Source organism: Melospiza georgiana, unplaced genomic scaffold (assembly GCF_028018845.1).
Source record: "Melospiza georgiana isolate bMelGeo1 unplaced genomic scaffold, bMelGeo1.pri scaffold_29, whole genome shotgun sequence".
Taxonomy (NCBI): domain Eukaryota; kingdom Metazoa; phylum Chordata; class Aves; order Passeriformes; family Passerellidae; genus Melospiza; species Melospiza georgiana.
In genome coordinates this window covers 3,762,345-3,773,939 of record NW_026652215.1, presented here as the reverse complement: position 1 = coordinate 3,773,939, position 11,595 = coordinate 3,762,345, and the positions used below count along the sequence as shown (strand labels likewise).

At 52.3% G+C, this 11,595-nt stretch overlaps 1 protein-coding gene across 1 annotated transcript; it reads right to left on the bottom strand.

Annotated features, from left to right (window-relative positions):
- Nucleotides 1-243: 243 nt before the first annotated feature.
- On the bottom strand, nucleotides 244-5,482 carry LOC131096367 (olfactory receptor 14J1-like; the record flags this gene model as incomplete). The annotated part of the gene is made up of 2 exons (XM_058044706.1): nucleotides 244-420; nucleotides 5,021-5,482. Coding segments are annotated over 2 exons (639 nt in total), but the record flags the coding sequence as incomplete, so codon positions are not given.
- Between the last annotated feature and the right edge of the window lie 6,113 nt (nucleotides 5,483-11,595).

Below are 11,595 nucleotides of genomic sequence, written 5' to 3'. Positions count from 1 at the left end.
CCTTACCCAAATGGCGGACATGTCTTTCTGCAGCTCTACTTCTATTGGTGGAATATTCAAACAACCAATTTTTCCCTCCTCTGCCCAAACATTTGCGTTGATTTCATCTATGTCTCCCTTTGTTAAGACCATTATTTGTACTACCGTTTTTCCTTCTTTTGGCAATACTCCAATTCCCAATTTGATTTGTAAATCATATCCTAATAAATCACAACCTAACTTGGGGATGTAAATGGAATTAGCTCAACACTCTCTTGAATTTCCTCTAATTTCTACATCTTCTATAATCTGGGCCTCCAATGATTCTCCTTTGGCCCCTCGTACTTTGCAGACCTTTTTACCGACTGTGATTCCTGTTGGTATTTTAGTCACACATGACTTGTCTGCTCCGTTATCAACTAAAACTTCAAATTCATCATTCTGGAGACCAATTCAAAATTTACAAAGGGCTCTTCTCGATGATTCATTAAATTCCCCAGGGCATACTACCCTTGACACCCCTATTCCGCATATTTCTCGTCTCTTCTTAAGATGTACTCTAGAGTTTCTTGCTCCTAGGCTATGGCTTCATCTAATTGGACTTTCTTACAGTTTCTCTTTAGGTGTCCTTTCTCTCCACAGTAATAACAATATTTGTCACTGAGTAGAACCCTAGCCCCTTTTGGTCCAATAAAACCTTTGTCTCTTCTAAGTGGTTCTACTGGCCTGTATTTGTTGGCTCCCACACTTTCTCTGGCTATGGCTGCCATAATTTTAATTTTTATTTTTTGTCTTTTCTTCTTCTCTTCTTATATATACTCTTATGGCTTTTCACAGCAGTTCATTAATAATTTTTCCTGCCAGTCCTCTATTCTTTCTAACTTTCATCTGATATCTGGCCAGGATTTAGTTACAACTTGTATGTTGAGAAGGATCTGGCCTTTGGGGCTATCTAGGTCAACATTAGAATAAATCTGGACATTTTGCTTTAGCCTATTAAGCCATGTTGCTGGGGTCTCATCTTTTTCCTGGGTGCCGTCAAACGCTAACCTGGTATTACTCCCTCTAGGGACTGATTCTTTTATCCATCTGGTCATCAGGGACCTGTGATCTCTCATATTCCTACTCCCCTCTTCTTGATTAGGGTCCCAGTCAGGCTCCACTAAAGGCATTTTTTGTTACCTTGGGGCCCGGGTTGGTTTTCTCGCTCACAAATTTTCATTCCTGTAGTTCTTATTATTCGAGTCTCTTCTGGGGAAAATAGGATGTTTAAGATGTACAATTCTCCTCTTGTCTAAATATTAGGGGCTAAAAATGGATCAATTTGATTTGCTATTCCTACTGGGTCTTCAACTAAATTTCCCAATTCTTTCTTAAATTTCCAACTTCGGACGCAGTCAAAGGAGCATTTACAAATCCAATCTCACTGGCCACCCTGCACATGGGAACTTCTCTGAGGGGGAACAATTTTTCCACTTTACCCACTTTGGACCGGGTGTTACAACATCAGCTGTGGAGGCTGACTGGGTAACTTCACTCTTGGGCATGAGATTCTGAGATGTTTTTTGGCTTCTCGTTTGTGCTGGGAGAGGCAGAGCTGGAACCTGCTGGTGAATTAGGGGTGCATGAGATGGCAGAGGTAAGGGAACAGTAGTGAAGGGTAAAGAGAGTAAGGAGAGGGTAGAGGGGAAGGTGGTAGAGGTATAATTGGGTTAGGAGGTGGTAAAGGAATGACAGCTGGGAGAGGAGGAGGAATTGGGTCCACAGCAAGAGGAATTGGAGGAAGGATTTGAGGTACTGCAAGGGTAGGGTGAAGTAAGTGGTCAAGGGGGTCCCAGTTTTTGTTAGCCTTCCCAGCCTCTTCTTCTTCTTTTACTTTACTAGCTTGCTTTCCCTCTTTTAATTTATGGACTCTTGTATTTTCCTCCTCTGAGGCGTACTTTAGCCAACGGGTGACGTTCTGTATGTGATGGGCCTTTAGCAGGAACTTGGGGCAAAACAGAAGGTGCATCACCTTTGGACAGAGAGGCAAGTAACTCAGGAAATGTTTAAGGATGTTATTGGGTCATGCAGAAAGAAAATCAGAGAGTTGAAAGCTTAAGGCTTAACCAGGCCACTTCTGTGAAGGATAATAAAAATGTTTCTATAAATAGATTAATGGCAAAAGGAGGTACAAGGACAATCTCCATCCATTATTGGGGGAGATATGGTTACCAAAAATGAGGGAAAGGCTGAGGTACTTAACCCCTTCTTTGCCTCAGTTTTCAAGAACAAGACAGGTTGCACTAAGGAGAAGAGTTCTCCTGAGCTGGTGGATGGGCACAGGGAGCAGAACAGCCCCCTGTATTTCAGGAGGAAGCAGCTGGGGACCTGCTGAGCCACTCAGATGCTCACAGGTGTCTATGGGAGCAGATGGGATCCATCCCAGGGGGATGAGGGAGCTGTGGATGAGCTCCCCAAGCTGCTCTCCATCATTTACCATCAGTGCTGGCTCAGCAGGGAGGTCCCAGAAGACTGGAGGTGCCAGTGTGAGCCCATCCCCAAGAAGGGCTGGAAGGAGGATCTGGGGAACTCCAGGACTGTCAGCCTGACCTGGGTGCCCGGCAAGGTTTTGGAACAGATCACCTTGAGTGCCATCACAGGGCACCCACAGGATGGCCGAGGGGTCAGAGCCAGCCAGCGTGGATTTCAGTGTCTGCATTGATGATCTGTATGAGGGGACTGAGTCCAGCATCAGCAAATTTGCAGATGAGACCAAGCTGGGTGTGAGTGTGGATCTGCTGGAGGGTAGGAGGGCTCTGCAGAGGGCCCTGGACAGGCTGGATCCAGGGCCCAAACCCAACAAGGTGAGGTTTAACAAGTCCAAGTGCCGGGTCCTGCACTTTGGCCACAACAACCCCTGCAGTGCTACAGGCTGGGGACAGATTGGCTGGACAGCAGCCAGGCAGAAAGGGACCTGCAGGGACTGATGGACAGCAGACTGGACATGAGGCAGCAGTCTGCCCAGGTGGCCAAAAAGGCCAATGGCTCCTGGCCTGGATCAGGACTGGTGTGGCCAGCAGGAGCAGGGCAGGGATTCTTTCCCTGCACTCAGCACTGGTGAGGCCACACCTCGAGTGCTGTGTCCAGTTCTGGGTCCCCCATATTTATGAAGGCCATGGAGGAGCTGGAGCATTTCCAGAGAAGGGCAACAGGGCTGGGGAGGGGTCTGGAACACAAGTCCTGTAAGGAGCAGCTGAGGGAGCTGGGGTTTTTTATCAGGGAGAAGAGGAGGCTCAGGGAAACAAGGTGGTGTCAGGGCACAGGTTGGACTTGATGATCTCAAAGGTCTTTTCCACCCTTGCTGATTCTGGGATTCTCTGGAACCACCCTTGGAGCAGTTGCAGGAGGAACCCTGGGCCTCCTCTTCAGAAGCTCCAGCAGCCCAGGTCCCTCAGCTTCTCCTGGCACCCCAAAGCCCATCCTGTCAGTCCTGCAGAGCCTCTGCAGCTCCTCCTCACTGCCCAGAACAGGGAGCCCCAGAGCCAGACACAGCAGCCCAGATGGGCCCCCCTGGCCTGGGGTGCCTCTGGCAAGGGAGCAGCACCAGGCACTGCAGGAGCCTGCAGACAATTCCTGCAGCACTTGCAGGATGATCCTGCTGTCCAAGGGACGTTCCCATGGTGCCAAGTAAGGAACTGCAATGGGGAGTGGGGCCAGAGAGGGAAGGGCACACAGGGATGGGCTGTTTGCAGAGGAGGGGAAAGCAATAGGAAGGAAAAAAAGGGCAATAGGAAGGAATCTGGATCAGGGACGAGGAAAGAAATCAAAGGTGAAGCCAAGGAAATGCTGAGGTCAGTTTGGGGGTGGCTGCCAGGCAGCCCTGGCTCTGAGCAACAGCGTCTGCAGTGGGACAGGAAACTCCCAGCTGATGGGAACAAACTTTCTGGCTGACTGCAGAGGCCAGGACAAAGCTGAGTGGTTTCCCTGGTGTCCCCCAGCCCTTGCTGGCCCCAGGGGCTGATGGCATTTGTGCTCCCTCAGGTTCATGTCCCCACACCAACAGCATGGGGGTGCTCCCCCTGCTGTGTGCAATGCAATCAGGGGCTGCTGAGCCAGTGCTGCTGTGTCTGTGACTGCAAGGATGGGGCACCTGTGTGAGCTGGGGGAGAGGCCAGGGCTGCAGAGGGGGGATGTTGTTGGCAGCTCCATCAGGACGCTCTGGGATGCTGCCCTGGGCTGTGCAGCGCACTGGAGATGGATCAGCCCCTGCTCAGCTGCTCCTTCCCGTCTGCCCCAGGGCTCTTGCAGAACCCCAGCCATGCTGTTTGCCCCCAGCCTGCCCACGGCCACCCTGGGGCTGCTCACGGGGGTTTTCTGTGCTAAGCATTGGCCTGGCCGTGTTCTTGAGAGAGCCTGGGCAAGGAGCCTGGAGCCTCCAGGCCCTGGGCTGAGGCGTCAGCGCTGCCCCAGCAGTGCCCATGGCCTGTCCCTGCTGCAGCCCCGGCACTGCCACCCCCAGGGCTGTGCCTGGCCCCGAGAGCACTCAGGTCCTGCAGCAACACCAGGGCCACCAGGGCAGCGGGGCAGGGCCACGGCAGCAGCACTGGCAACACCAAGTGCTGCTGTGGCTGCACACAGCTGCTGTGCCAGCACTGATCTGCCCCCAGCTCTGCACACAGACATTGCTGCTGCAGCTCCAGAGAAGGCAACAAAAGGGCATCTCTGCAGAAAACTCTTCTGGGAGATCCTTTAGTTCATTTACAGCCACCTAGAGCATTGCATTAACACAAACTGTGTTCACAGGGAGGGTGGAGAGAAACAAATTTAAAAATGGTACAAAGAGTTGCATTTTTTTTTCTGGACAATATGAATACCTAAAACAAAGCAAAAAATACCACTACAACCAAACCAACAAGAAACCTCAAAGAAAACTTTTATTACAAGTTATTTGCAGAAATTGGCCAGCAGTTTAATGTTTCTTAAAGCATCCAGTCATCAGTGTCCACACTGCAGCCTTGAGCTCCTGGTTCCTCAGGCTGTAGATGAGAGGGTTCAGGGCTGGAGGCACCACTGAATACAGAACTGACAGGGCCAGATCCAGGGATGGGGAGGACATGGAGCGGGGCTTCAGATAGGTAAATACACCAGTGCTGACAAACAGGGAGAGCACAGCCAGGTGAGGGAGGCAGGTGGAAAAGGCTTTGTGCCGTCCCTGCTCAGAGGGGATCCTTAGCACAGCCCTGAAAATCTGCACATAGGAGAAAACAATGAACACAAAACAGCTTGAGCCTACACAGACACTTACATCCAGAAGCCCAAGCTCCCTGAGGTAGGATTTGGAGCAGGAGAGTGTGAGGATGTGTGGGATTTCACAGAAGAACTGGCCCAGGGCATTGCCATGGCACAGGGGCAGGGAAAATGTATTGGCTGTGTGCAGCAGAGCATTGAGAAAGGCACTGGCCCAGGCAGCTGCTGCCATGTGGGCACAAGCTCTGCTGCCCAGGAGGGTCCCGTAGTGCAGGGGTTTGCAGATGGACACGTAGCGGTCATAGCACATGATGGTCAGGAGGGAAAGCTCTGCTGAGATGAAGAACACAAAGAAAAAGAGCTGAGCAGCACATCCAGTGTGGGAGATGTTCCTGGTGTCCCAGAGGGAATTGTGCATGGCTTTGGGGACAGTGGTGCAGATCATGCCCAGGTCCGTGAGGGCCAGGTTGAGCAGGAAGAAGAACATGGGTGTGTGCAGGTGGTGGCCGCAGGCTACGGCGCTGATGATGAAGCCGTTGCCCAGGAGGGCAGCCAGGGAGATGCCCAGCAAGAGGCAGAAGTGCAGGAGCTGCAGCTGCCGCGTGTCTGTCAATGCCAGCAGGAGGAAGTACCTGATGGAGCTGCTGTTGGACATTTGATTTCTCTGGCCATTGGGAGCTGTTCATGGAGAAAAGTCAGTGACCGGTTGGGAGAAACTTCTTCCAGCAAAATCAAAGCCTATTTCCATAGGCCCTTCTCCTGTAACACTCTCACACCCTTTTCAATTTCCAGCAGATTTTCCTTCAGCTCCAAGTGTGGAGCCCTGGCTGGTGCTGCCTGAATGGGACTTCAGGTTCAGGGCAGGTACACACAGAGGTTTTTATTGTTCAGCCTCGATGTGCAGACATAGCAGGGGCACAGGGATCTGTCCTCGTGTTCCACTTTGAATCTCTGTTAACACAGACAGCCCTGTCAGCATCTGCCCTCCCACTGCCAGAGAACAGGAATGGTAAAATCTGTTTAAATGTACTAGTGTTATTTACAGCTTTTCTTCATCTCCCCTGCTGATTATTTTTGGATGTCAGAAACTCTGTGCATTTCTGCTGCCCTCAGGGAGACCAGTGAGTTCTCTGAGGCAAGGTGGTGAGTGGAGTGGGAGGAAAGGAGGTCTGTCGCCCTGTCCTGTTCCAGGATTCTCTAGGCTATCACCTTTCCCAGACAGAGGATGATCACCCTCCCATGTTTCCTTTAAAAACCATCCTGACATTGCTGAGAGCAGATGGATCCCCACAGTCCACCAAATGTCCATCCCCTTCTCAAGGTCTCAGCCCCACATTTGTACCCAGGACGGGGCTCATTTCACCAACCCAACAGCATTTTCTCATCATAGACATTCTGTGTCACACCGTGGGGCTTTTAGATAACGCAGAGATGCTACAGGACAGGTTTGTATCATGGAGGGAAGCTCAAAGCTTGGACTGAAATCTCAGGGAGATTCAAGGTGTCCTTATGATGGCATTGGATTGAGGGAGGTGCAGCTCCTTCCCTGGCTGCACTGACAGCATTGCCCAGAGCCAGGCACTGGGGACAGCGTCACCCTGAGCCAGCTGTGCCCCCTCCAGAGCCCCCAGGGCTGGGCAGCTGCTCCCAGCCCTGTGCTCTGCAGAGGGAACTGGGCCCGGGGCTAAAGAGCTGCCCCACGGCTCTGCTGCAGCTCTGCCTGCACAGGAGGGGCTGCACGCCTTGGAGCCCCGGCCCTGAGGGCAGAGGCTTGGCTGGGGCACAGGAGGGAGGGGGCTTGTTCAGAGGGAGGGGCTGCACTGCAGGGGATCCTGTGGGCATCTCTAAACTCTCCCTGCCACAGCATCTCTGGGTATTGTTTTCTCTCCTTGCCTGATCTTCCCTCTGCTTCCTGCAGATTTTCTTCCTGCAGGTGTTTCCCTGTGCCTGATCTCTCCCTGCCAGCACTCACAGACCCCAAATCTCTGTGCCCTCTCCTTGGCCTGACAGAACCCTGCCTGTTTGCAGGGCACTGCCTGGGGGCAGGTTCTGTTTGCACGTGGGACAAAGGACAGCTCAGACTGAGCCTGATGGGTCGAGCAGATGGGATTCTGGTGCTGTCCATGGGCAGAATGGCTGAAAGTACATTAGGGATCTCCTATGAATCTACAGAACACAAAAATAACAGTTCCAATGTCTTGTGAACTTTTAAAATTTCATAATTAATAATTCATAATCCATCTTTCTTATTAATCCCCCCGGTCCCTGCCATTCTCCAATATTAGGAAACTGAATACAAAGTCTTTGGAAATGTCCTAATTTTTAATGAAATCCTTGTATTGGAAATATTTTATGACTGACCAGCATTCCTCAGCATGTCAAAGCTTCATGGGCATTTCACCTCCCCTGCACCAGGAATATTCAGAGTTGTACTCACAGAGTCTGTAGGCATTGAGATGTTCCAGCTTTAGGAGATCACTGGAGGAGCTGCAGCTGCATTGTCCTGCAGCCAGAGGTTCCTGTGCCGAGGGCTGGCAGTGATTCTGCCCCAGACACTTCTCAGCCCCTTCCCAGTCCTGCCTGATTGAAGCTCTCTGTGCCTCTGTGCTGTGCCTGGGGTGGCTGCAGGCAGTGCCCCAGTCCTGCTAGGCTGGGAGAGGAGCTGCTCCTCAGCAGAAATGTCTTTTTGAAGCTCTTCTTCGTTTTAGAGGAGCTTCCTCTGTGCCAGGAGCCCAGCCCAGCTCAGCAGCACAGACACAGCACAAGGATTTTAATGACCCTCTCGGGGCTTTGGTGTTGTTTACATCAGACTCAGTCCCTGAGAGAGTGTTCAGAAAACTTCTCAATAAATCAAAGTTTAATTTAAACTCCAAAGTTTCTTGAAGTTGTTATGGGTGCCACTGAGGAACACAAGTCACAAAGTGTCCCTAGGTTCCAGTTAGAGCAGAACACTGGAGGCAATGATGACAGCTGGGGACAAATAAAGCAAAGGTGTCTCTGGTGCTGAGCACACCTGGACGTGTTTGAGGAATGCCAAGGGCCAAGGCCTGAGCCCCAGCCCCTGGCCAGGCAGATCCTGTCCCTCCCTCCTTGCTCAGGGCTCTTCCCGGGATGGGCACTGGCATGTGGGGCTGTGCAATGGCAAGGGCCGGAGCATGGGGCAGCCCCTGCCAGGCTGCTGAGCAGGGACAAGGAGGCAATGAGGCCCCAGGCCTGCAAGGATCACTTGTCTCCTGCTCCTGCCTCAGGCCCAGGCCCAGCAGCCATGGCCAAAGTGCTGCCCAAGTTGGCTCTGGCAGGGCTGTCTTGCAGCTGCTGCCCATCCCTGTGCCCTGTGCAGCCCAGGCTGTCCCACGGTGTCCCTGCCCTGCGCCTCTGTCCCTGCAGGCTGTCGGCATCCCCCGGCTGCCCCACCTGGCTGGGCCCTTCCTTTGCTGACAGCTCTGCCTCTGCCTGCCCACACAAAGCCTGGGGCTGATCCAGGCTCCTTCTGGGGGATGTGCTGTTCCACAAGGGAAAGAAAGGGAAGATCCTTTCTCTTTGGGTCCTGTCTGGCCCTCCCTATCTGCCCTTTGCATTAATTCTTTCTTTGTCTGATCTCTACTATGTCAAAAGGAGCCACCATCTCTGAAACCACCGTCCAGTCCCTCCCAGGGCTCTCCTCTGCTGTCCTCAGTCTCCACCCCACTGAGCACAGTGATGCTTTGTCCCTATATTGTGCTCATGTGCTTGAGGCCTCCAAACCCCACCTTGGGAGATCTCTCAGCCCTCTCCAAGGTATTGGCAAATGAAAACATTCTGCTCATAGACTAAGAAAATCACCTCAGGACAAGACCAGTCAGACCTTTGTGTCCTGGCTACTTTTTCCTTGGAGCAATCCTTGTATAGATGGAATTTTTTAGGCCGAATTTCAGTTTTGCCCATGGGCACTTTGATGTGAACAACGATTCTTTTCCATTGGAAGGAAAGCAGAGGCCCAGTGTTTCAGAGGCAGATGAGCAGCAGCCACCAAGGGCCAAGGTGAGCCAGACCTTGCTGGAATTGCAGCTTGTACCTGAGAGAAATCCTTGGATACACAGAATTTGGGAGGTAGAATACAAGTTTTGGCCACTGGTCCCTTGATGAAAAGGCCCTTTCTTTTGCATCTGAAGGAAAGCAGAGAGCCCCACGGTTTGATGGTAGATGAGAAGCAGCCCCTGGGAGGCCAAGCCAGCTGGACTTGTCTCTCCTGGCAGCTTTTGATTGGGAGCTATCCTTGGATATATGAAATTTAGGGGCCAGATCTCAAATTTGGCCATGGCCGCTGGACGAGGAGACTGTTCTATTTCCATGGGAAGGAAGGCAGAGAGCCCCAGTGTTTCAGGGGTAGATGACAGGTGGCCATCAGAGCCCACTACACCAGGGAGAGCTGGCAGGTTTTGTCTGGGAGAAACCTTTCATGTAGTTAATATTTTAGGAGGAGTAGCAATTTTGGCCATTGAGGAATAAGAAGATTCTTTTCCATAGGAAGGAAAGCACAGAACCCCAGTGCTTCAGGGGCTGATGAACTGCAGGCACCAGAGACCAAGGCCAGCCAGACCTGTCTGTAATGTCAGCTTTTGTGTAGGAGCAATAATTGGATATCGGACTTTTGAAGGTGGAATCCCAGTTTCAGCCATGGGCACCTGGAGAAGAAGGTGCCATCTTTTCCCTTAGGATGGAAAGGGCAGAGCCCCAGTGTTTCAGGGCAGAATTCAGGCAACCACCAGAGGCCAAGGCCAGCCAGAGCTGTCTGTCCTGGGAGCTTTTGTCTGGGAGGAAAACCCCTTGAACATAGGAATTTTGGAGGAAAAATACAAAATTCAGATATGGCCACCTGGACAGGAGAGACGGTTCTTTTCTATAGGAAGGAAAGCACTGAGCCCCAGTGTTTGAAGGCAGGTGAGAGCCAGCTCTAAAGAAGACAAGGGCAGCCAGACCTGTCCGTAATGGCAGCTTTTGTCTGGAAGCAATCCCTGGATGTTGGGAATTTTGGAGGGGGAATCCCATTTTGGCCATTGATGCTTGAATGAGAAAGGCAGTTCTTTTCCATTTGAAGGAAAGCCCAGAGCCCCAGGGTTTCAGGGGTACATGAGAAGAGACCCTCGACATGCCAAGGGCAGTTGGACCAGTCAGGCCAAGCCAACCAGACCTGTTCCCTGTTCCCTTGTTTCCATGGGGCCCTGCGTGTCACAGTGGTGGTGTCATATTGGATCCTTGGTTCCATCAGGTCCAGATGTGACCCACTGGCCTCTTGTTTCCATGGGTCTTCACAGTGTCACAATGGTCCCTTGCTTCCATGAGGCCTGGCAGTGTCACAGGGGTCTCCTTGGTGCTGCAGTGTCACAATGAACCCTTGGTTCCATGGGGACTCACAATGTCAGAAGGGTCTCCCTGGTTCCATGAGGCCCTGCAGAGCCCCTTGATTCAACTAGGCCTCCAAGTGTCATCATGGCCTCCAGGATTCCATGAGGCCCCGCAATGTCCCAATGGACCTTTGGTTCCATGGGGTCCTGCACTGTTCCATGGATCCTTAGTTCCAAGGGGCCCTGGAGTGTCACAATGGCCTCCTTGGTTCCATGGTGCCACACAGTGTGACAACTGCCCCTTGGCCTGCCAAGCCCACACAATGTCACAATGGTTCCTAGCTTCCATAAGGCCTTCTAGTGTCACAATGGTCTGCATGATCCCATAAGGCCTTGCAGTGTCACAACAGACCATTGGTTACATGGAGCCCCACAATGTCACTGTGGTCCCCTTGGCTCCACAAGTGCTACAATGGCCTTTTGGTTTCTCAAGGCCTCCAAGCGTAAAAATGGCCTCCATGGTTCCATGAGGCCCTGCTGGGTCACAATGGCTCACGGTTCCATGAGGCCACACAGTTTAACAAGGGACCCTTGGTTCCATCAGGCCTTGCTGTGTCATAATGGACTTCTGGTTCCATGAGCTCTCACACTGCCAGCATCAGTCTCCTTGGTTTTGCAGTTGGTTTTCCACCCTTGGTTCCATGAGGTTCCACAGTAGAACACGGTCACCTTCGTTCCGTGATGTTCTACAGTGTCACAATGGACCCATGGTCCACCAGGCCTTGCTATGGAAGGGAATTTCCCTCCCAGGGCAGGGCTGTGGCACAGCACATCCCCCAGAAGGAGCCTGGGTCAGCCCCAGGCTTTGTGTGGGCAGGCAGAGGCAGGCAGGAGGCAGAGCTGGCAGCAAAGGAAGGGCCCAGCCAGGTGGGGCAGCCGGGGAATGCCGACAGCCTGCAGGGACAGAGGCGCAGGGCAGGGACACCGTGGGACAGCCTGGGCTGCACAGGGCACAGGGATGGGCAGCAGCTGCAAGACAGCCCTGCCAGAGCCAACTTGGGCA